Raw genomic sequence first — 25703 nt, forward strand, 5'->3', positions numbered from 1 at the left:
GCTCCTGATGTGCTAATTGGCTCCAGGAGCTCAAAAGGGTCCCAAACCGCTTTCATTTTCACATTCAGCTTCACTATTAAACACCCCCGTGATGTGCTGATGATGCCGAGTGTGTGTGTGATGCCACTTCAGCTTCAGGTGTCAGAAAACACTTCACCATCAGATTAAACACACTGATTTTTATTTACTGATAAAGCAGTACAACGTGCTAAAATAAATGATTAAAGAAATGTAGAACATCAAGCACTGAGTATTTGCAAGTTACACTAAAGGATGCTGTGATAAATTGGTGTCTGTTTGCTAACGTTGATCATGTAAATAAACCGAATTATTAAAATGCATCAGATAAGCTTCCAGATTTAAAGTGTAAATTTAGTTATTAAAATTGTATTCAATAAACAAGCTAATTTAAAATATACTACCATTCAGAAGTTTGGGGCAGCTAGGGGTTCGTTTTATTAATTTATTTTTTAAAGAGCCCATATTATGGGTTTTTGAAAATGCCCTTCCATGTGTTGTGTAACACAGCTCTAAGTGAAGTGAAATATCCAGCTAAGGCTTAAATCTGTAAGTGTACAGTGTTTAAAACTATTGATTCATCTATAAAAGAGTCGACTCATAGTGCTTCAAACGAGTCGTCTTGATAACGAGTCATTAGGTGTTTCGTGATGACGCGGCTACGAAACACAAGTAGTTGCGCGCGCAAACCCGGGAGATTTGGTATTCGCGGATATAACTGAGCGCCGCGCCCTAGGTCTCCTCTATGGACGCGCCGGCCCTGTGTGTGTGTGTGTGTGTGTGTGAAAAGAGCAGGTAGACTGTGACGGGCTAGATCTCCTCGCCAGTTCTTGGACTTTTTGCGCAATAAAATAGTTAGTCGTCAGTATTTTCTAGTCCATCGTCTGTGTTTACATTCACCCACTGGCAGCCAAAATCCACTATGAAGCGTGTGTGCACTGTGACTACTTTTATATTGTTGATTATCTGCTGGGCATTTCACTCTCTCGCGCTGAAGGCTGTCAGTGCTGTCGACCAATCGCAGCAGGCTGTCATCGGTCCAATCAGCGCAGATTAGCTTCGCGCTGAGGAGGGGGTTGGGAACAAATGAATCGCTGAACGAATCATATGGGAGTCGCTGGGATAATTAGGTAAAACTAAATGCAGATTATAAGACCATCAAAGTGTTTTTTGACCTTGCATCCATATTAGACTTTTGTTGGAGACCCTTACAACCTAAATATGACCCTATTTCATGTATAATATGGGCTCTTTAAACACTCTTTTTATTTATTTATTTTTTGCTCATAAATTGAAGCATGTCTGTCCTCCAGGGTTTTGAGAGTTCAATGGTTCTTGAGGGAAAAAAAGAAAGGTTTTACATGATTTATTTATTTATTTATTTAATTTTTTTTAGATCAAAACAGATATTTTCTCAAAATTATGTAAGCCGTCATAAAATAATTTCCATCATTTTAGGCTGCAAAAAATAAATAACAATAAATAACAATAATAATTATAATAAAAAATAAAATTTCTTATAAAAATTAGATCATGAAAAATATTTAATTTTATTCAATAAAACTTAAGGTTATTTAAAATATTCATTTAAATTAATTGAAGTTTTTTTCGCTCATCAAAGCTGATTTGTTCAAACATTCAGTAAAATATAAAATATTATTATTATTATCATCATCATCATGAAAACTATTTCTATTGTACACTGTAAAAAATGAATCTTGAGGCTTGTAATTTTCATTAAAAAAATTGATGTGGTCATTAAAAATAATGTGCATATTTTCTTTAAAAAGTTAATATTCTGGATTTATTATGAAATATTGAGAAGATGTTGCTAATATAACTAAGATTTAAATTTCACTTATTTTTTAAGCAAACTAGTGCAATTATTAAGCTTAATTTGATGCTTATTATTAATGCTTATATAATTTATAATAATCAAATAAAGTAATATTTAGTCTTAGTTGTTTTTGTGGAGTATAAAACATTATTTTAGGAAGCTCAAAAGGATAGCATTTATTTGTAGCAATATTTTGAATTATTATAAAATGCCTTTAATATCAATTTCAGTTTAATGTGAATGCATATTATTAATATTAAAGATAAAAAATTTACTTTGTCCTTGAGGTTTGTATTGGACTGTAATGAACACAAAACAACACTGCCACCTGGTGACTAAAACAGAAAGTGTCATTAGTCTAAAACAACTTTTTAATGAGACCAGATCTAAAATAATAACTTAGAAATCTTTAATCCTGATAGTGATAAAATAATAGAAATAACGCAAGACTCCAATAAACATGTTTATTGAAAAATTCCAAAACAAAAATGGCCTTAATTTCCAAACATTGTATGACAAAAAGCAGTGTTTCCGCATGAAACTCATCTGTTGTAAGGATGCATGGACGCAGACTTGATGTTAGTCTTGATGTTGCTGGGGATTTTACCTGTTGAAATGGAAATTGCAGAAATGTATTAGCATGAATACATAAGTGACTTTTTAAACGGACGGTTCATGCAATATTGTGAATATTGCGTCATCATTTAATGCCCATTGTCAAAAACTTTTCTTTTTCTTTTCTTCTGTTTAACACAAATGAAGATATTTTGAAAAATTTAGAAAACTGGTAACCATTGACTTCCATAGTATTTGTTTCTCCTACTGTGGAAGTCAATGGTTACCCGCTTCCAACATTTTTCAAAATATCTTCTTTAATGTTTAATAGAAAAAAACATCAAGTTAAGTCAATGGTTACCGACTTCTAACATTTTTAAAAATATCCTCATTTGTGTTTAACAGGAAAAGAAACTCAAAGGTTTGGAACCACTAGAGGGAGAATAAATAGTGAGTAAATGGTAACACTTCACAGTAAGGCTGTATTAGTTATTGTTAAAGTATTTACTAACATGAACAAACAATGAATTTATTACAGTATTTGTTTACCTTAATGCAAATTCATTAGTAAATGTTGAACTATGATTAATAAATGCTGTACAAGCACTGTTCATTATTATAGGGTTTCTGCAGGATTCACCAAGTCAAATTTAAGACCAGTATGCATGACTTCCACAGAACAAAACGCTAAGGTTAGTGGAAATTTGTTTTACTGCCCCCATTAAAATGAAAATTCAGCCATATATTTTAAACAGTATAAAAACAAGCAAACTCTAGTTATATACATCTATTTTTTATTAGCATAACTTTTCTTTAAAAAAAAAAGACAAGTTTTAAAAACTATAACATACATGCATGCATAAATACACGGAGAACCTTTTAACAAATGTTATTGTAAGGATGTTCATTCATTCATTCATTTTCTTTTCGGCTTAGTCCCTTTATTAATGAGGGGTCCTTACAGCGGAATGAACCACCAACTTATCCAACATATGTTTTATGCAGCGGATGCCCTTCCAGCTGCAACCCAACACTGGGAAACATCCATACACTACGGCTAATTTGGCTTATTCAATTCACCTGCGCCGCATGTGTTTGGACTGTGGGGAAAACCGGAGCACCCGGAGGAAACCCACGCGAACATGGTGAGAACATACGAACTCCACACAGAAACACCAACTGACCCAGCCAGGACTCGAACCAGCGACCTTCATGCTGTGAGGCGATCGTGCTACCCACTGCACCCATTGTATGGATGTAAGGAAGATAATTAGCCCATATAGGTAAATAGAGTTAATCAATTTTACTTTTGGCAAACTGTTTTGTTTTAGATGGATTGTTTGTCGTACTGATTGGGTAGCTTTTACATGGACAAAGGAAATTAAAAGTAATTAATGGCTTAGATTATGCCAGGACTAGGCCTTAGTTAAATTAAGCTTTAAGCCAAATTTATAAAAATGGTCTTAGAAAAATATATTACTGGTGTGCACCTGGAGAAAAAAAATGACACTGATGTATTTTAAGACATCTCACTGCAGGTTATTTTGAGTTGAGACAGCTCAAACATGCTATTTATTCTTGACTAGCCTTAAACCTTGTTTGTGAAACCAGGAGTAAAAGTATTTAACACCCTTTTTCAGTGAATTTAAAACTGTTTAAGGCCTAAAATTTAGTTTTAGAAATTGAAGACCCCACGGACACCCTGTATTAGTTTATGTTAGTAAACACATTAACTAATGAAACCTTACTGTTAAGTGTTGTCATTTTTGTGTGAACTGTCCCTTTAAGAGTAAATACGTTTGTGACTGTTATTTAATGTGTACCAGGTTGTCCAGGCTGCTGCGGGGCGACCGGTCCGCTCATGCCAGCCTGATGACCTGAAGCTCCAGCGATTGTGACCTGCTGTAAAGTCGGACCCGCTGGCATCATGGGCTGCCCAGGGTGACCTGAAGCGACAGGTCCAGGCGGTCTGCATTTCGACAGACCCTTCCCAAATCCCACCGCTGCCACCAGAGCGTTTGTATCGGCTGGATTAAACGACGGCTTGTTTTGTCTTAAAGCTAAACAGAAATATAGCATTAAAATCAGACGTAATACAGGCTAACATAACCATGCAGTTACGTGATAATATGACTTTAAGTACCCAGTAATGCATTACTTTAAAAAAATTAAGTAATCATATTGAAGTTACTGTTTAAATAATGTAATGAGTTACTATTTACTTTAATTAATTAGCTTTAAAAATTAAATAAATTGCTGTATTGAAATGAACAGTCAATATTGAAATGCATTACTTTCTAAAGTGACTTTCCCCAACAATGAATATAACAGTGATACAAGAGTTAAAGTACCTGAGGTTTCAGAGTCTCTGTCCTCTCGTGGATTATTCAGCTTCTCCAAAAGATTCGAGCAAAGCTTATTCAAGGTCTGGATCTGTTTCTGAAAGGAAAACAACCATATTTATACTAATAGCACTTATTTAATATATGTTTAAAGCAAATCCCCCAAGGATTTTGAGAGTCCAGTGGCTCTTGAGATCAAAAAAAGAAAGATTTAACAAGATTTTTACATGATTTTCAGAGCAAAATAGATGTTCTCAGATGTCACTTTAGGTTGTACAAATAAATTATTTAATATAATGTTATATATAAAGTATTATTTATTATTAAAACGTGTTATTATATCAGAATAGTGAGAAAGTGTGTTTTTGTGGCACTTTTTTGAGCACACACACACAAAAAACAAATGATTAGAAAAGCTAATTAGAAAAATTCAGTCAAAACTGAATAAAGAATATTGGAAAGTAAATAAATGAAAGCAATTTTAGCCTACATCACGAACAAGTCTTTAACAAAATTAAATATATATTCAATTTCAACCTATTAGTTTTCAGTACAGAAAATATATACAGTAACGTCCTGCATGTAGAGAGCACCAGATTGTGTGTTTTACACATTTAATACTCCATTGCTTATAAACAGAACCTAAATCATGTGTGCAATCTGAAGAAATATTCATGTCTAATAAGTAGGCCCACATGGAATCTGCACGTGCAGAATTTTAGCTCATCATTAATTCTGTTTATTTACTTCAGTAAATGTGTGTAAATCTAAATTTATTAAGTTTTTTTTAATTAATTACTGTAATATTATTGACTAATATGAAAATGTTCATCTGATTTATGTACAATGCAGTTTGTACAGTAATATTTTCTGTCTTTTAGTAGAGATATTATACGAGAGACTTGCTTTGTTTACCAAATGAAGTGAATCTAATTGGATTTGCGATTTAAACCTTAATAAAGTTTAAAGGTATTACTTTTTATTTCACATATTAAGGTTTTAGTTATGATACTCTCAAAATATTTCCGCAGAAATCTGAAGATTTTTACCAAAATTCTCTGCAGAAATAGCAAAAAACGTCCGCTGACTCTGTCTGGCCCTGCTAATAAGATCTGAATAATTGTTAGGGTGTTTGCTAGGAAGGAAAGTAAAGCACGGTGTATGTTTGTTCACCTGAGCTACTTCAGGACCGATGCGGGCCGCTTCAGCACTCAGGTGTTTCTCCTGCTCCTCCACCTCCGGGTCGGGTTTGGTCCTGAGATGATCAGGCACGATCTCATGGCTGAACACTGGCACTCGCTGCTCTGTTAGTTTCTGGGTCAGCAGAAGTCACAGAATACAATAGAAGTCAGCTTGAAATCTTAGTTACAATATTATTTTCATCCATGTGGGGATTTCTCTATATAGAAAACACACCGCTTCTGAAAATTGGCTACGGCTTAAAGGAACAGTTCACCCAAAAATGAACTGCTAAACACAAAACAAGCCATTCTGAAGAACATTAGAAAAAGAGCCATTGAAATCCATGACTGATTTCCCAGCATTCCTCGGTATATCTTACTTTGTGTTCAACCGAATTAAAAAACAGGTAAGGAACAAGTGGAAATGATGACAGAATATTTGACATTTTTTTAAATGAACTGATCCTTTAAGCTTTTTTTCTGATTAAAGATTAAAAAAAGACTCATGCCTTTATAAAATAATGGTGATTTGACAGATAACTATTGTAATGCGAATCTGATTTGTATTATTATTGTACACATATAGAGTTGACACTGACCGCCAGCTCTTCGTCTCGATCAGGAGACAGCAGCAGTGGTATGATGACCTGTGATCTGTATGATGGGGTTTTCTCATTTCTCAACAGTTTATTGATGGTGTTCAGCTGTCCAGAAATAAGGGCGAAATTATCCAGCACGGAGGGCCTGAAATCAAAACATCCGCATCAGCATGCTGCCACCAACAGATCCACTGTGGTGTTTACCACAAGAGCTCAGTCATATTTACTCATTGAGGTAAAGTTGGCTTTATATTTGCACATTCGTTCATTTTTGAACAGTGACAACATGTGACACAGTCTCTACATTGTTAACCATGCTACTTTGAATAATTGAGGTGAAGTTGGTTTCATTTGTCATCAGTATGACTTCAAAACAACATTAGCACTATTTATTTGACTCTGAACAATGTTGTACTTTGATAGTCGTTAGCTGCTAATATGATTTCACTATTTATAATTTGCAAATAATATTTTCTGAAATTATATCAAGGAGAAACTCTGAATATAAAACCAACTTTACTTTAAATCTCACATTGAGGTAAAGTTGATTTTATATTAGCACATTTGTTCATTTTTGAACAGTGACAACATGTGACACGGTGGATATATTAGGTGCGTTCGACTTCATGCAGCGCTGCGCAGATCGATCGAAGTCTGTCTTAAAGCGGTGCATGCTGGTTAGAAATTTTGTCCGGATTGATGCTGCGCCAAACGACACGTGACTGTCACATGTGGCATCAAAGTACCGCGACATCGCTCTGAGATCAGACGATTAAAGCTACGGTCACACTGGGCTTTGTGTGTGCGAAATTCTGTCGTGCGGCGCTGCGAAAAGGGGCGGGATTAAACAAGATAATTAGACATTGAAAAAAGCGAGCGATTGCTCCATGTTTTAAATTTCTGTCCAGAGAGGTCCTGTTTTGATCCTCGATTGGTCTCACGCAGTCAAGTGATGAGATTTCGCAGGTCAGAGTTCACCAAGCTTGAACTTTGCACCGCAGCAACCTGCGAAACTGGACGCATAACCTTGCGTTTCCGGTCTGACGCATTCGCGTGTGTATGAATGGAAGTCTATGGAAGGAAAAGCCCAGTGTGACCGCAGCTTAATTCAGCCCGTGCAGCATCTGAAGAGCGGCTGCACGAGCTCTGATGACGACATCAATATTACACGATCGGCTGAGTTCACCGCATGACAACAACCTCGTGTGTTTTGGGTTTATTATTAGACAACTTCTGATTCAAACGTTTTAAAACAAACAATTCACTTTTCATACCTCTATCTTGTACACATCATGCTTATTAAAAGACTACACATATTTCACTGCAGTAATCATGTTTTGTTAAATAATCTGGTTATAAAGGCTAGCTTGTTTGCACAGGTTTATTTTCGACCTTTTTTATACAGACTATTTACTGCATGCAGCTCCATGAACGATTTAAATGATTTATTTTAGTGAATAACATAAATATGAACTCAAATAAGTCTTACAGACTTGAAATAAAATAATTATCATCATTGAGCCTGCCACCCTAAAGGTTTCTTAACAAATTAAGTTAAAGAACTATTTTATTAAATAATTATAAAATCATTTTTAGGATTCTAAAATATATATATATATATATATATATATATATATATATATATATATATATATATATATATATATATATATATATATATATGTATGTATTATTTCCAGTCTTGCCGTTTATACCTGCTCTTTCTGGGAAACTTCTACTTAAAGTGTAGCTCACTTATTTTAGGAATGTCCTTTTGTTCAATCTTTTTGGATTGGAAGTGCTTTTTCGAAAATGCTTTCATCATCCAAAATAATCTTAATCATTGTTTAAGACTTCATCAAAACACCTTGTTTTGGGTTTTACACTAATATATATTAAAGTTTTATATTTATAAGTGTAAATAAATGTAAACCCCTCTTTAGCATATTCAAACAAGAAGTATTAGCCTAGAGCAGGCATGGGCAAACTCGATCCTCGAGGGCCGGTGTACCTGCAGAGTTTTGCTCCAACACTAATCAAACACACCTGAACACCCTAATTAGTGTCTTCAAGATCACTAGAAAGCTACAAGCAGGTGTGTTTGATTAGGGTTGGTGCAAAACTATGCAGGGACACCGGCTCTCCAGGATCGAGTTTGCCCATCCCTGGCCTAGAGTGATGTCTAAACTCCTAGAACTTGTGCTTTTTGCTTTGTATTTAATAGGCCTGTTCATTATTATGTTTATATTACCCTCTCATTTCCCCTTATTTCTCTCATGCATTTGTAATATATTTAATTCATAATTCCTTTGTTGTTTAAAAATGAACTGAAGTTTGTAGAGACTGTATTCAGTTTTATTTGTAAATCTTTTGTTGTCATAAATAAAAAACGCCATGTGATCGGTCATCATGACTGCAGCAACTTTGAGTCCCAAAGTGTCAGGCTGTCCGGCTTGACGGCTCCGTTTTCAACTCCGCCCCCGCCTGCGCTCGGCTAATCTCGTTGATCACCGGCTGCAGCTGTGCTTCATGTCGAACGCACCTAATGTTAACCATGCTACTTTGAATATTGGGTCTGAAATCACATGACTTCAGAACAACATTAGCACTATTTATTTGACTCGGAACAATATTGTATATTTGATAGTCATTGACTGCTAATATGAGGTCACTATTTATTTAGAATTCATTCATTCATTCATTCATTCATTTTCCTTTGGCTTAGTCCCTTTATTGCCAAAGTGGAATGAACCGCCAATTATTCCAGCATATGTTTTACATAGCGGATGGCCTTCCGGTACTGCAACCCAGTACTGGGAAACACCCATACACACTTAGTCACATTAATACACTACGGCCAATGTGGTTTATTCAATTCACCTAGCGCATGTGTTTTGACTGTGGGGGAAACCGGAGCACCCAGAGTAAACCCACATCAACATGGGGAGAACATGCAAACTCCACACAGAAATGCCAACTGGCCCAGCTGGGACTCGAACCAGCGACCTTCTTGCTGTAAGACAACAGTGCTAACCACTGAGCCACCGTGTCACCCTTTATTTAGAATTTGCAAAGAATACTTTCATAAAATTATAATATTAAGGAGAAACTCTGAATGTGCAAATACAAAACCCACTTTACCTCAATTTTACTCAACCCCCCAAACCCCCCTGTAATTCGCTCACTGCTTGTAGCGTGCTGTATACGGTGCTCTGACGGTATGATAACCTAGGATTAAAAAAAATATCAAAACACCACGTAAAAAACTTAGATACAATGCAGGAACACTATAACAGAATATTTTAACGAATTTAAAACCGTGGATTTGGGGCAATACGGTAGCTTAGTGGTTAGCACTGTTACCTCACAAGAAGGTCACTGGTTCGAGTCCTGGCTGGGTCCAAACACATGCGCTATAGGGATGAACTAAATTGGCTGTAGTGTGTGAAAGTATGTGTGTGTGTGTGTGAATGAGTGTGTAAGGATGTTTCCCAGTACTGGGTTCCAACTGGAAAGGCATCCACTTTGTAAAACATATGCTGGATAAGTTGGCAGTTCATTGCACTGTGGTGGCTCATACCCCTGATGAATAAAAGGCAAAGCCGAAGAAAAATGAATAAATGAAAACCATGGATTTTTCAAACCGTGGTAAAACTTGAAACCGGTTAAAACGCCCTACACTCTTTCCTACTCGTTGCACTCTGACATATCCACTGTGGGGTTTATCATCAAAGCTCAGTAATGTTTACTCACCACGTCAGTCTGTCATACTCATTCTCCAGTTTATAAATGAAACTCTGCAGGGAACCTTTCAAATGAGCCACACGAGCGACCAAAGACTCCAGAGACGCCTCCAGCTGCTTCTCCTCTCGCTGCTATCAGAATAAAACACAAACATACATCATTTTTTGCATAAATCACAGTTATACGTGTTTCCAAGCGTAAATCTCAACAATTAGCATAGCTGCACTCTATAAAACAGACAAAATTGAATACATGAGATCTTCTTTAAATAATCTGGTCGCGTTAATAATCGTAACTGTTTTAAAAATGAGAAAAGATTTTAAAAATGAACATAAAGTAAGTGTTTTTAAAACAAGTTACCTGCATTCTTAAGGGTATGAAGTTAACGGTGTGGTGAAAAATCAAGCTCCCCTGCGGAAGTAAACAAAGCCTCGTAGCGACAAATCGAGTCCGACTGTCAACACGCGCGTAAGAAAATAGTTCCTTTTTGAAGATATAAAATTATTATTTTGATTTCAGTATTGCAGGCAGAAAAAAATATTGGAAGACAACATATACTAACATCTCAGCTATTGTTGCTATGTACAATGCTAAATATACAGTTTGGTCGAAAAGCTTATTCCATGTGTTAGCAAATGGAACCAAATTCTGCCCACTGATTTGGCATATTTAACACAACTAAATAAATCTCTCCTCAATCTCGTTATTTAATTCTTTAAAAAGAATTATTTAATATTTTAGCATTGCAAGAATACTGTGCACATAAACAACAGAACGTTAATCTGAGAGGGCTTTTATTTTGAATACGCGAACAGGAAGTGAAGCGGCTGCAGTCAGTTGAGCAGCAGTTTACAGATATTTGACACAAACCCTGTAAAACTCGCTGACAAAAACAACCTGCCAGTAATGAGAAGCACGGCATGGCAGACAGACAGGACAATGAGGTGACTTCTACTCCTACATGAACTCTATTTCGTTTCTTTTGTTCAGTTTCTTGCTCGGAATTGTTTACAGGTTAAGTAAACAGAGCAAATAAGCAGATCAGAAGCTAAACCACTGACTTGAGAAGAGCTATAAGACTTTTATTCTGTTGTTTTTGTTCTTGTTACATTTGCAGTGTTTGACATGTTAAATTAGACACGTTTTAGAGGAGTTTAACGCAGAGGTTGGTTGTAAATCAGTTTAATGCAGTTCTGTCATGTGTTTGCAGCCCCTCCCTCAGATAAACAACAACAACAACATGCTGTTCATGTACAACGTTAAAAAGATCGCTGTTTTCTGACATAAGCTAAACATATATGTATTTTTATTTAGCAGATCATTTCACATTAAAAAAAAACTGCTTCAAATGTGTTTTCAGTACAGGACTCTCGTTTTTTTAACCTGTCAAAGAAATAGACGTTGAGGGAAAGTTGGTCTTATAGTCACACATTCTGACTTTCTCCTTAATAATCTCATTTCACAATAGTATTCTTTGCCAAATTCTAAATAGAGAAATTTGGGCTGGGCGATATGACAAAAATGCAGTCTTGATAATTATTTTCTATATTGATTGAAACCGATAAATATTTCGATATAAGTTGTTAATTCTTCCAGATTTAAAAGAGTACCCCAACAATGACTGAAGCCACAAAAGTTAGAGGGTCCATTAAATGGCATAACATTTTCGTCCGATAATTATTCCGTGGCCGAAAATTCAGCACATCTCTAATATCAACACACTTTTAGATTCCCATTGTTGCACATTTCTGCTGTGTGATTGGCTCTTGGATCAATACAGAGTAAAAAAGTCCAGACCTTATCATTGTTATTGACATACATTTTATCGCGATTTGATATAATATCGTTTATCGGTCAGCCCTAAGAGAAATCATATTAGCAGCCAAGAACTATCAAAGTACAACATTGTTCACAGTCAGATAAATAGTGCTGTTGTTTTGAAATCATATTTACATGTGATTTCAGACTAAATATTCAAAGTACCATGGTAAACAATATAGAGAGCGTGCCACAAGTTGTCACTAATATAATATGCGAATGTAAAGCCAACTTTACGTCAATTAAATGTACGCCTTACGGTTTTTAAACACTGCAGCTAATGTGTTTTCAGTAGGGGATTCTCTTTTTTATACTGTCAAAGAAATAGACGTTGAGGTAAAGTTGGTCCTATAGTCACACATTCTGTCTTTCTCCTTAATAATCTCATTTCAGAATAGTATTCTTTGCCCAATTCTAAATAGAGAAATTTGGGCTGGTCGATATGACAAAAATGCAGTCTTGATAATTATTTTCTAAATTGAATGATACCGATAAATATTTCAATATAAGTTGTTAATTCTTCCAGATTTAAAAGAGTACCCCAACAATGACTGAAGCCACTAAAGTTAGAGGGTCCATTAAATGGCATAACATTTTCGTCCGATAATTATTCCGTGGCCGAAAATTCAGCACATCTCTAATATCAACACACTTTTAGATTCCCATTGTTGCACATTTCTGCTGTGTGATTGGCTCTTGGATCAATACAGAGTAAAAAAGTCCAGACCTTATCATTGTTATTGACATACATGTTATCGCGATTCGATATAATATCGTTTATCGGCCAGCCCTAAGAGAAATCATATTAGCAGCCAAGAACTATCAAAGTACAACATTGTTCACAGTCAGATAAATAGTGCTGTTGTTTTGAATCATATTTACATGTGATTTCAGACTAATATTCAAAGTACCATGGTAAACAATATAGAGAGCGTGCCACAAGTTGTCACTAATATAATATGCGAATGTAAAGCCAACTTTACGTCAATTAAATGTACGCCTTACGGTTTTTAAACACTGCAGCTAATGTGTTTTCAGTAGGGGATTCTCTTTTTTATACTGTCAAAGAAATAGACGTTGAGGTAAAGTTGGTCCTATAGTCACACATTCTGTCTTTCTCCTTAATAATCTCATTTCAGAATAGTATTCTTTGCCCAATTCTAAATAGAGAAATTTGGGCTGGTCGATATGACAAAAATGCAGTCTTGATAATTATTTTCTAAATTGAATGATACCGATAAATATTTCAATATAAGTTGTTAATTCTTCCAGATTTAAAAGAGTACCCCAACAATGACTGAAGCCACTAAAGTTAGAGGGTCCATTAAATGGCATAACATTTTCGTCCGATAACTATTCTGTGGTCGAAAATTCAGCACATCTCTAATATCAACACACTTTTAGATTCCCATTGTTGCACATTTCTGCTGTGTGATTGGCTCTTGGATCAATACAAGTTGTCACTAATTGAATATGCGGATGTAAAACCAGCTTTACGTCAATGAAATATACATTTTACGGTTTTTAAACACTGCAGCAAATGTGTTTTTAGCACAGGACTCTATTTTTTAACCCGTCAAGAAATAGACATCCATTTTGTCTTTGTTTGCTTTTGTCTGATAAGCAGTTTTGGTTCTTTGTTTTTTCAGCACTTAATATTAATTGTGAAAGTCTCAATCTTTTCTTCCCCCTCATTGGTTTTATGCTTGTATTTCCTTATTTCTGCAAGGATTCAGGATATTTTGACAATCAGCAAATAATCTGTTTATTTACCCGCTGGTAATGATTCTTGATGACATTTTCTAACCATATAAAACACATTTGCTGGTGTTGTTTATGTCAAATGTTTTGATTGATTCAAAGAATTTAAACAAATTATTTCATGGTATCTGATGGCAATCAGCATTTAAAAAAGCATAATACAGCTTTAATCATTTTCATAGGTTAGACATGCACTGAAACTTCAATCAGTGTAACAATTTATATCTAGAACAACAATCATTTAATAAAACAGTAAATTACTCTTAATCAGTAAAGTACTCTGTAATCAGTAAAGAATGACAGTTTAACCCCAAAAATACTAATTAATTGTCATTTGAGGTCTATATACTTGTACGGCCACTATTTTAATCCACAGATTTCTAATTGTTTATTTTAACAAGCTTTGAAGTAGCTTTTAATTATGGAAAATATTTAAACATTTTTACTTTTGAAATTTGGTGTATTGAGATTCTTTAAAATATTTTAACAATTAAAAATAGTACAGGTCACAATAGTTGGATTTTTATTTGGGAGGAGGGTGGGAACTCAGGCATGTTGGAACTTTATTTCATCAATATTTTGATATATTGTATTTTCAAAAGTTATTTGAAACCTTAAAGTAGACTTTAAGTAGATTGTCTTGTATTTAATTTCCTTTTTGGACATGAATATGATGCAAAATGTAACATCACTTATTTGACTGACATAAAATTTGCACACATGTATGTTTTTTAGCTCCTGTAAAGATGCAGGTAAAAATACATCAACTCCGATAGTGTGTGCATTTTATAAAAACACATTTGAATTCATGAAAAATAAAATGTATTAAATGTTAAACCATGCTCTTGTCTTTGAAATATTTGAGGTATTTTTTATTGGTACAGCTAGAACTTCTTTAATTTAGACCACAAGGATGAATCTTGTTTCTGTATCCTCCTAAAAGCAGCTAGTGTCTGATTTGAACAACCAGTGGGCAAACAGCGTTTTGAGCCCATGTTTTGCATTGAGGTAAAGTTGGTTTTCATTCACACATTCATTCATTTAACGACCCCTAAATTGTTTACCAAGCTAATTTAAATATTGGGTCTGAAATCGCTTCGAAGTATGACTTCAAAACAACATACGCACTATTTAATTGACCGTGAACAATGTTGTACTTTGATAATCACTGGCTGCTAATATGATTTCCCTATTTATAATTTGCACTTTTCTGAAATGATATTATTAAGGAGAAAGTCTGAACGTGCACATATAAAACCAACTTTACCTCAATATGTTTTGCTCCTGTAGTGAAGTGATGCTGTTGTTTGCTGTCTGTATTGATGGTGTTTTTGTGTGTGAAGGTGGAGGAGGCTGAGCAGGTGTATCTGCTGATGAAAGAGGAGTACAGGATCTCACGCAACGTGCGCCTGTCCTGGTTCCTCAGCCGACTCAATCAGGTTATTCGGCCCAGTCCACAGTCTGAGCTGGTGAGAGACTCATTATTTGCTTCTAATTAACGTTCAGTTAGTGGGGTTTGAAGTGATTTGATGTAACTCTGATGTTCAAAGGTTTGCAGTCAGTAAGTTCCTACTGCTTATCAAGCCTGCATTTATATAATCATAATTTAATTACAGTAAAACTAACATTGCGAAACATTATTACAAATTTAAATAAATTATTCTATTTTAATTTATACTTGATTTTCAAAACCATTACTCCACTATTTAGTGTCACATGATCTTTTAAAAGTAATTCTAATATGCAGCAATGCAATCTAATATATGAGCAATGCAGTCTGAATGAAGCGAAAAGAATTCTGAACAATCCATCTCATGTACTAATCCATCCCATGTATAATCTCTTACCTTCTGGTAGAAGATGCAGACCCTTCCACTGGAAGTGTAACAGACTTACAAACTCTTTTATCCCAGTGTCAATCAGACTATTGAAGACCGATCGATAATGTGCATATGTTTTCTTCATGTATGTAATTCTTATGGATGTTTTTTTTTTTTTAATTGTGTCAGAACTTGCTGAAGTGCTCTGTAAGTCCACATAAAATTTCCCCTTGAGGGACAATCAAGTATACATACAAACAAACAAGGTTCAATGAAGAGGGCACAGTTCTTATTATTTTTAATGTTGAAAATAGCTGCAGTGCTTCCCACACATTGACTTTATTTGGGCGGGCCGCCCAGGTATATCTAGTGACACATTTTTAAACTATTATTATCGTCCTTTTTCACTTTTTAGTATCTGCCCAATATAACCAAACATCTGCTATTGATTAAGTAGTGGAAAATCTTCTGTTGTTTAACTGTTTCGATTAACAGTATCAACACTCTCACAGACAGCGTGCTCTGCAGAGACCCACAGAGATGTGCCTTTTTGGGACGTCTAAATCTCCTAAAATGTCCAGGATTCAACTTTTGCTTTCGCTTTCGAAAGCTCATATGCGTTTTCGCATGACCCTTTTAACTTAAGCCTTCTTTCGCTTGGCTTCGCTGTTGACTGCGCACACACAGTCGCGAGAGTGAGAGAAACATTAAATAATTAATTCTTTAATCCAAACGACTCAGAAAAACCTTACTATATACTCGAAGGAGACAAAATGAGTCTAAACTGGCTGCAAAATATATGTACACCACTAGTAATGGTTAATCAACGCATTTACCTTATTTAAATAATCTTCAGGTTTTAATTTTGTAATTACGCTAACATTTAGAGATATTAGGGTTAGGGTTATTCTGTCATTTATTTAGCTTTTGCTAATTATTTTATTAATTTGATGTTAATATATTTCATAGGCTATTTTATATACATTACAAATCTAAAATGTTTTGGCATTCAAGTTTGCTTTTGAACTCGAAAGAGAGAGAAGCAGATTTGACCTGTCAGTGAGTGCACATTATAGCATAAAAGCAAGAGAGATAGTGGATATCTTCTTTTATTTCTACAGTCTACATCTGCAAGTATATTTCAAACCTGTGGGAAGCACTGAGCTGCTTCATATTTTTGTGCAAACTGTAAAACACAGATAGAAATATTTGATGAATATTTTTTATGTACATCATTCGCAGCATTAAGAATGCCCTTCCAGCTGCAACCCGTCACTGGGAAACATCCAAACACACTCATTCACACACATACACTACGGACAATTTAGCTTACCCAATTCACCTATAGTGCATGTCTTTTGACTGTGGGGGAAACCCACGCCAACACAGGGAGAACATGCAAACTCCACACATTTTAAGTTGTTACTATTTAATTTAGTTTGAGTTATTTTACAATGTGGTTTTTTTGCTAGTTTTTGTTTTTAATTTATTTTAGTAAACCTTAATTTCATTTTATTTTTACATATGTCCTGGACATTTACAAGAAGATTGTGTATCTGTAATGTGCAAAAAATTACCCCAAGTTACATAAAACAGATTTGCAAAAATGTAAACAGCGCCCTCTTGTGGATTTGTGATCTGAAATATGCAAAAAAACGTAGCTAGAGAAACTTATTTTTTACACTTGCATGGAAGTTTTTATTTCAAGTGAGCCTGGGATGATTTATCCATGCCGGACCTAAACCAATCCAATCAGTTTTGTAAATTTTTTGGGGGTAAATTTTGTGGTAGATCTGAATCAAATGATCATAACTGTCTGTATGTTTCCATCAGCTGAAGTCTGAGAATGAGCTGGATGTTTTGAGTGTCCTCCCGAAAGGATGGCAGCCCGACTCTCCACCCTCATCCTGCCCTTGTCTGCTGGTTCCCTCCACACGCATCACCTTCCTGGCCCGCAGGTACCGCTTCATCATCGAGCTGGACCTGAGCCCGTCCACTGGCATCGTGGTAAGAGATCGCCAACATCACATTTAGAGATTGTTTTAAAGGATTAGTTTGCCCTAAAGTATAAATTCTGTTATAAATTACTCTCAAGCCTTATGTCATTTCAATCCACTAAAATCTGCAGCACACAAATTAAAGGGGACCTATTATGCCCCTTTTTACAAGATGTAAAATAAGTCTCTGATGTCCCTAGAGTGTGTAGTAAAGTTTCAGCTCAAAATTCCACACAAATAATGTTTTCTAACTCTCTGAAACTGCCCCTTTTAGGCTTTGATCCAAATTGTGGTGTTTTGGTGACTGTCGCTTTAAATTCAAATGAGATTGTGCTCTTTTCAAAAGAAGGCGGAGCTACCTTGTATCAGAATAGTGGCAGATTCAAAAGCAAGACTAACGTCCTATGCTAATGATATGCTAATGAGGGAGAGATAGTCACTAGTGGGCGGGGCTTTCCCCCTCTGATGACACGTACAAAGAGAGAATGTCAGTCAAAGTGTTTCTCCAGAAACTTTATCAAGTCTGATTATAAAAAATAAAATGAATACATTTTTACCATTAGAAGCTGCTTATATTCACACATTGCTGCCACACAACTGTGTTTAAACCCCTTATAGAAGAGATTTTTGCATAATAGCTCCCCTTTAAGATATTATAAATTAAATTCGAGAGCTCTCCTCCATTCATCCTCCATTTACAGGAAGGGTCCTGAGATGTTCAAAGTCAAGAGAAGGAACCAACAACATTGTCTAAACATTTCATGTGACTTCAGCTGTAGTCATACGAAGCACCAAGAAAACTTATGAACCCCCCCACTAAAAATGGCTTTGTTTGCCTGCATCTAACCGTTTGTGCATTTACTACGAGCAGTATGATGCTTGCATGTTGATCTTAATGATAATTCATCGTACTGCCCATAGTAGCAGCTGACGTGGAGAAAACGTTGGTGAATAAAGTCATTTTTGCAGTTTTTTTATTGCACAAAAGTATTCTTGGAGCGTTCTTCATATGATTACACCTGAACCGAGTCACATGGAAGGTTTTGACAATGTTTTTGGTCCCTTTTCTGGACATTTTTTGTGTTTAAATGAAATCTAATAGAAGTCAGCTTGGCTAAAACAAGGCTACAATTTTGCTGTCAATGAACATCTAATAGACGTCTAAAAATAGCCCAAAACTAGGCTATTCATCAAATAAACAGGAACGAATGACTACACAAGTCTGTCTAGTCTGTGTATTTGATGACTAGTCTAGTTTTAGGCTATTCTTATTAGACATCTATTAGATTTTCATGGACAGCCTTGTTTTCGCTAAGCTGTCTATGTTTAGACATCTGTTAGACATCTATTAAATACAATATTCTTGGTGGGTTGCAGTCAATGGAGGGTCAGAGAGCTTTTGGATTTAATCTAAAATATGACCCTGGACCACAAAACCAGTCCTATGTTGCTCAGGTATAATTTTTTACGATAGCTAACACTTCAACGTATGGGTTGAAATTATAGATTTTTCTTCACTTCTTCAAAAAAAAATCATTAGGATAATAAGTAAAAATCATCATCCATGGACATATTTTGTAAGTTTCCTACTGCAAATTTATCAAAAGTCAATTTTTATTAGTAATTTTCATTGCTAAGCACTTCATTTAGACATCTTTACAGGTGATTTTTCTTAATATATAGATTTTGTGTTTCAGAGGTTCAGATATTTGCATCTCTGCCAATTATTGTCCTATTTTACCACATAAAATAAATTACAATGAGTCTGGTTTTGTAGTCCAGGGTCACAAATGTCTTAATTTGTGTGTTCTGAAGATGATCTATGGCAGGCATGGGCAAACTCGATCCTCGAGGGCCGGTGTCCCTGCAGACTTTTGCTCCAACACTAATCAAACACACCTGAACACCCTGATTAGTGTCTTCAACATCACTAGAAAGCTACAAACAGGTGTGTTTGATTAGGGTTGGTGCAAAACTATGCAGGGACACCGGCTCTCCAGGATCGAGTTTGCCCATCCCTGATCTATGATCTTGAGTGTTTAGAACGCCATGAGGGGGAGTAAATAATAGCAGGATTTATATTTTATGGTGAACTAACCCTTTGAAAGAAACGACCCTTTAATGAATGCACTGTCGTTATCAGGATGACAGCACAGGAGAGATGATCTTCGATGAAGTCTTCCATGCTCTGTCACGCTGTTTACTCGGTCTGGCAAAGCCCTTTACAATCCCAGGAATGGATCATGTTTTCCAGCCCAAGATCTTCGTCACTATTCTGGCGTATTCCTCCATCATTGGCCTTAGTTCTCATCAGGTCTGGATCTCAGGGGATTGTGAATCTACATCTGCACATGGACTGGTTTACTAAGCTGTTTTCTGCCTTCAGGTGTTGGTTCAGGGCTGTCAGCTGGACTGTATGGATTTGGAGCAGTTCTTGCATCAGATCTATCAGCAGCTGAGAGCCGTGGAGAGCAGCATCGCTGAAGTCTTACAGCAGCAGCACAATCAGGCAAGTGCTTATTCTGTCTGCTGCAAATTAGGTGATTCTTTTATTTATTTTTTATATGCATTGAAAGCATATTAAATGTGTCAGGTCTCTAATTTAGTGTTTTCAAAAGCATAGTCACACTTTACAACCATTTTAGTTAGTTAATGTTAGCTAGTGTATTTAGTTAATGTTAGCTAGTGTATTTACTAAGTATAAACAACACTTGTTCAGCATTTATTAAGCATAGTTTATTTAGCCTTTACTAGCATACTTTTTAAAATCCTAATTATGGTTGTTAAGTTAGGGATAAAGTACCTCCAGGAAGTTGTTATTGCCTAATAAAGCCTTATCGGCAGCCTGGTGTGAAGCAGAGCACTGTTATATAAGACTGAAGGTTTTATTCTGCAAAAACAACCACCTAGATCAAACACAAGATGGCACCAAACAGTCCAAAATGCAAAGCTAACAGAAACAAAAACAGCTGATGAGTATACACTAACCTGCGCATTATTCAATCATAAGATGGCACCATACAGCTAATGGAGTATACACTAACCTGCACATTATTCAGTCACAAGATGGCACCAAACAGCTGATGGAGTATACACTAACCTGCGCATTATTCAGACACAAGATGGCACCAAACAGTCGAAAACGCAAAGCTGACAGAAACTAAAACAGCTGATGGAATATACATTAACCTGCGCATTATTCAGACACAAGATGGCACCAAACAATCCAAAACGCAAAGCTGACAGAAACTAAAACAGCTGATGGAGTATACACTAACCTGCGCATTATTCAGACACAAGATGGCACCAAACAATCCAAAACGCAAAGCTGACAGAAACGAAAACAGCTGATGGAGTATACACTAACCTGCGCATTATTCAGACACAAGATGGCGCCAAACAATCCAAAATGCAAAGCTGACAGAAACGAAAACAGCTGATGGAGTATACACTAACCTGCACATTATTCAGTCACAAGATGGCGCCAAACAGTCAAAAACGCAAAGCTGACAGAAACTAAAACAGCTGATGGACTATACACTAACCTGCACATTATTCAGACACGAGATGGCGCCAAACAGTCCAAAACGCAAAGCTGACAGAAACTAAAACAGCTGATGGAGTATACACTAACCTGCACATTATTCAGACACGAGATGGCGCCAAACAGTCCAAAACACAAAGCTGACAGAAACTAAAACAGCTGATGGAGTTTACACTAACCTGCTCATTATTCAGACACGAGATGGCGCCAAACAGTCCAAAACACAAAGCTGACAGAAACTAAAACAGGTGATGGAGTATACACTAACCTGCACATTATTCAGACACAAGATGGCGCCAAACAGTCCAAAACGCAAAGCTGACAGAAACTAAAACAGCTGATGGAGTTTACACTAACCTGCTCATTATTCAGACACGAGATGGCGCCAAACAGTCCAAAACACAAAGCTGACAGAAACTAAAACAGGTGATGGAGTATACACTAACCTGAGGATTATTCAGACACAAGATGCCAAACAGTTATAAACCGCAGTGTGACAGACAAGCAGATACATATGAATGTGAATGCAAGTATATGGATTTGAAAGAATTCACTGACAATCAAGGTGATTTGAAGTTCCCGAATGAGCCTGTGTTATTTATCGATAGTTATCTTGGAAAAACATACCTTCGAATGTCACGAATGACCAATCAAGATCAAGTATTACAGATAGCCTTATAATAACATTAGTTAACGCACTGAGAGAGCAAAAACTAACAATGATCAGAGAATCTGCATGTGTTGTCAAATTGATAAGGGTGTTTCCTCTATTTGTTAGCAGTTTTCTTTTTGCATGCGTTTTATTACCTTGCGGTGCGTTTTAGCTCTCATCCTCCTTACTTTGTCTAAAAATTAGTTATTAGTCTAAAAATTACTCTCTTAATGCGTGTTTGTTTTTCAGTTCAATGGTTCTGTCTATCAGTGTTTCTCTAATGATGCTGTGGAGGAAGTGTCTCAGAGAAAGCCAGGGGTTTCAATGGTGACAGCAGACGTCGGGCTGGTCAGTATGGTGAGGCAGGGGATTCTAGCACTGCAACTTTTGCCTCCAAACTCTGGTGCAGGTCAGTGTCTCTGAACATCTGTGTCCTTATGTCTACTGAAACCCACGAGCATCACATATACAAATCATATATAGCTGAAGACACAATTATTAGCCCTCCTGTGAAACTTTTATTTATTTATATATTTCCTAAGGGTTGTTTAATGTAGCAAGGACATTTTTCAGAGTGTATCCTGTTATGTTTTTCTTCTGGTGAAAGTCGTATTTATTTTTGATTGAAATATTTTAAAACATTTAAAAACGGCCGTGGTCAATATTATTAAGATTTATATATTTATATATATATATATATATATATATATATATATATATATATATATATATATATATATATATATATATATATATATATATAATTTTTTTTTTTTTTCAGTCGTCTATAAAAAAAAAACACTTTTGTCCAATGACATGCCTAATTAACCTAATTAAAATGCCTTCAAATTGCACTTTAAGCTAAATACTAGTATTTTGCAAAAATAACTAGTAAAATATTATGTACTGTCATCATGGCAAATACAAAAGAAATTAGTTATTAGGAAATAGTTATTAAAACTATTGGTAACACTTTAGTTTAGGTCATTAATGGTATTAAACCATTAGCTAACACAGCTTATTAAACTGCTAATTAGCTGTTTATTAATAGTAAGGTAGAAGTTGGGTTAAGGTTTAGGGTAGGAATATGAATGCAGAATTAGATCATACTCTATAACTACCAATAATATCTTATTAATAGGCAGGTAATAAGCCAGTAGTAAATAGCATTAATTGTGACCTAAACTAAAGTGTTACCAAACAATAAATGTATAAAAAAATCTTCTCTCTGATAAACATCACTAGAGAAACAAATAATAATAATTTCATAGAAGGGCTAATGAGTATGTCTTTAACTGTATTTTCCATTTACTCGTTAGTTTAATGGTATGTAAGAACTGTGAATGTGATTGGATGCATTACAGGCCAGTCAGTAGAATAGCATAATAATGCATTGTGTTAGTGGCCAGTATAATAGGTGCATGAATCATGTGCATTTAGTTGTCGTGTTGTCCTCCAGGTATAATAATCATCACAGATGGAGTGACGAGCGTTCCTGATGTAGCTGTGTGTGAAACTCTACTGAATCAGCTGAGAAGTGGAACCATCGCCTGTTCATTTGTTCAGGTACTGCTCAGACCTGCTCAAACCTTACAGGTTTCCAACTTTTTTCAAAAGATCTTCTTTTGTATTGAACAGAAGAATGAAACTCATAAAGGTTTCTAACAAGTGAAGGGTGAGGAAAGGATGACAGTTTTTATTTTTTTATTTTTTTGGGTGAACTATCCTTTTAAGACTTACTGAACTATCCCCCGTTGAACCTACTGGAAGTTTTGTTGTTATATTGTTTAATGGTGAAGTTTGTTCCTCGCCGCTGTCACCACTGGATTGCATGGTTCGGGACTTGTGGAGCTGCACATCGATGGATTTGCTCGTCTGTGTTTGGACTTTCAGCTGTGAAAATGAAACCACACTGAACTGAACTAAACCGAACTTAAACTCTGAAACTGACACAGTTTCAATTTACTATAATCTTTTATGTTAAGCTGCTTTGACACAATCTACATTGTAAAAGCGCTATACAAATAAAGATAGATTAAAAATTAATTAATTAATTTATGTCAGGCCTAAACAAGGCAAATCACCACGTAAAAGCTTTAACACAAAGTAAATTTTAAGACCCCCCAAAAATATTAGGATATACAACAGAAGTCAGAATATTAGCCCTCCTAAATTATTAGCCCCACCCCCCCCTTTATATTTATTTCCCCAATTTCAGTTCAACAGAAAGAAGATTTCTTTCTTTCTTTGCCATGATGCCTGTACATAATATTTGACTTAAAGTGACATTTAAAAGCTTAGCTAGGTTAAACAATCCAAAACTAATATTACTTATAGGGGGCTGATAATATTGGCCTTAAAATGGTTTTAAAATATTTAAAACTGCTTTAATTCATCGGCGCAATAGCCTAATGGTTAGCGCACTGGCATATGGTGCAGTAGCACTTCAGGGCGTCCCGAGTTCAAATCCCGGCTCGAGGACATTTCCCGTCCCTACCCCCTCTCTCTCTTCCACTTCACTTCTTGTCTGAAATACTGTCTTATCCACTTAATAAAGGCAAAATGCTTTTATTCTAGCCGAAATAAAACAAACAAGACTTTCTTCAGAATAAAAAATATTATAGGAAATACTGTGAAAATTTCCTTGCTCTGTTAAACATAATTTGGGAAATATTAGAAAAAATATATAATAATTTACAGTGGGACGAATAATTCTAACTTCAACTGTATTATTTTGGTTAACATCATGCACCCCTAATCATAACACTGTCTTGTTTATGAATGTGTTTGTTTCAGGTCGGTGGTGCCTACTCTTATGACTGCAGTTTTGGCTACATCCCCAACGTGGAGCTGATGAAGTTCATCTCCATGGCGACCTTCGGCTCGTATCTGTCCATGTGTCCAGAGTCACACTGTACAGGCGACGAGATGAACGCTTACCATCGCGCCTTCCTCACATACTCCTTCCTAAAAACCGGAGAGTCCATGAACCCAGAGTACTACTGCTGTAAGATCAGATCACTTCCCATCTGTTCACTAACAACACCCTTTTTCTTCTCAGGAGCTGAAATCTCCTCTGTTCATCATACACAGTGTTTGGTAAAGTCTCGCATTAATATAGAAGAATTTTCACCACACTGTACAACAATAAATAACATTTTTATATTACTGTGAGGGGTAGGTTTGGGGTAAGGTGTAGACATTATTAAACACAATATACCCTTTTCACAATGACGTCACTTCACTTCCCCCTATCGGCATCGCAGTGTATTTTTAGTTCCGGTTTACCTTTGAATGAATGGGAAACTTCTCTAGAAAACTTAAAACAGAAAATATTAACATTGCATGATATTATTTAAGACTATTAAAGTGCTGGGCATGTGTCCAAATGTTTCTCTTTCAGTACTGAGCTGCTTTCTGGGTTTGAAATTGAGTAAGTTATTAAGAATAGGAATAAGCTATTGTTTCTCAAGGAAAGTATGTGTTTGCAACCTTTCAATTATTAATTAAGTTTATTTAATTTAGGTTAATTTTATTTGACCTATAATGGATTTATTTTTGCTTTGATGCTGCTCTGAATATAAATTTATATGATCTGTTATATGTAAATGTTCCAGCATGAGTACAGTTCTTTATTAAATCTTCACATATACGTGGTATGTCATCTATAAATGTAATCAGTTTTATCAATTATTATTTACTGATCTATCAAAGTTTTATTCAGTTTCTCCATTTAAATGAATGAAGACAGTGTCCTGCCGCCACCTGCTGGGTGGGTTTAATTTGATATCTGTACTACCTTTTAATTAACAATGTTAGAAATAATTTCATAATA

General features: G+C 35.6%; 2 protein-coding genes across 2 annotated transcripts in view; one reads left to right on the forward strand and one right to left on the reverse strand.

The window, feature by feature from the left end:
- Positions 1–2305: 2305 nt before the first annotated feature.
- med8 (mediator complex subunit 8) lies at positions 2306–10722 on the reverse strand. Its single transcript, XM_056459354.1, has 7 exons — positions 10637–10722; positions 10286–10407; positions 6533–6677; positions 5926–6066; positions 4762–4849; positions 4234–4470; positions 2306–2462 (listed from the first exon to the last, which is right to left on the reverse strand). Exons 1-7 carry the CDS (start codon positions 10640–10642, stop codon positions 2398–2400), a joined length of 804 nt encoding a protein of 267 aa, XP_056315329.1. The 5' UTR covers positions 10643–10722; the 3' UTR covers positions 2306–2397.
- Positions 10723–11096: 374 nt separating this feature from the next.
- szt2 (SZT2 subunit of KICSTOR complex) overlaps positions 11097–25703 on the forward strand; it is a 168715-nt gene continuing 154108 nt past the window's right edge. Inside the window, 8 exon segments of the mRNA XM_056459355.1 lie at positions 11097–11220; positions 15199–15324; positions 17509–17682; positions 19816–19986; positions 20059–20181; positions 22118–22277; positions 23328–23434; positions 24665–24875. Coding sequence (XP_056315330.1) covers positions 11197–11220; positions 15199–15324; positions 17509–17682; positions 19816–19986; positions 20059–20181; positions 22118–22277; positions 23328–23434; positions 24665–24875 — 1096 coding nt within the window. The 5' untranslated portion in view covers positions 11097–11196.

The sequence above is a fragment of the Danio aesculapii genome, chromosome 6 (genome assembly GCF_903798145.1).
Source record: "Danio aesculapii chromosome 6, fDanAes4.1, whole genome shotgun sequence".
NCBI lineage: Eukaryota > Metazoa > Chordata > Actinopteri > Cypriniformes > Danionidae > Danio > Danio aesculapii.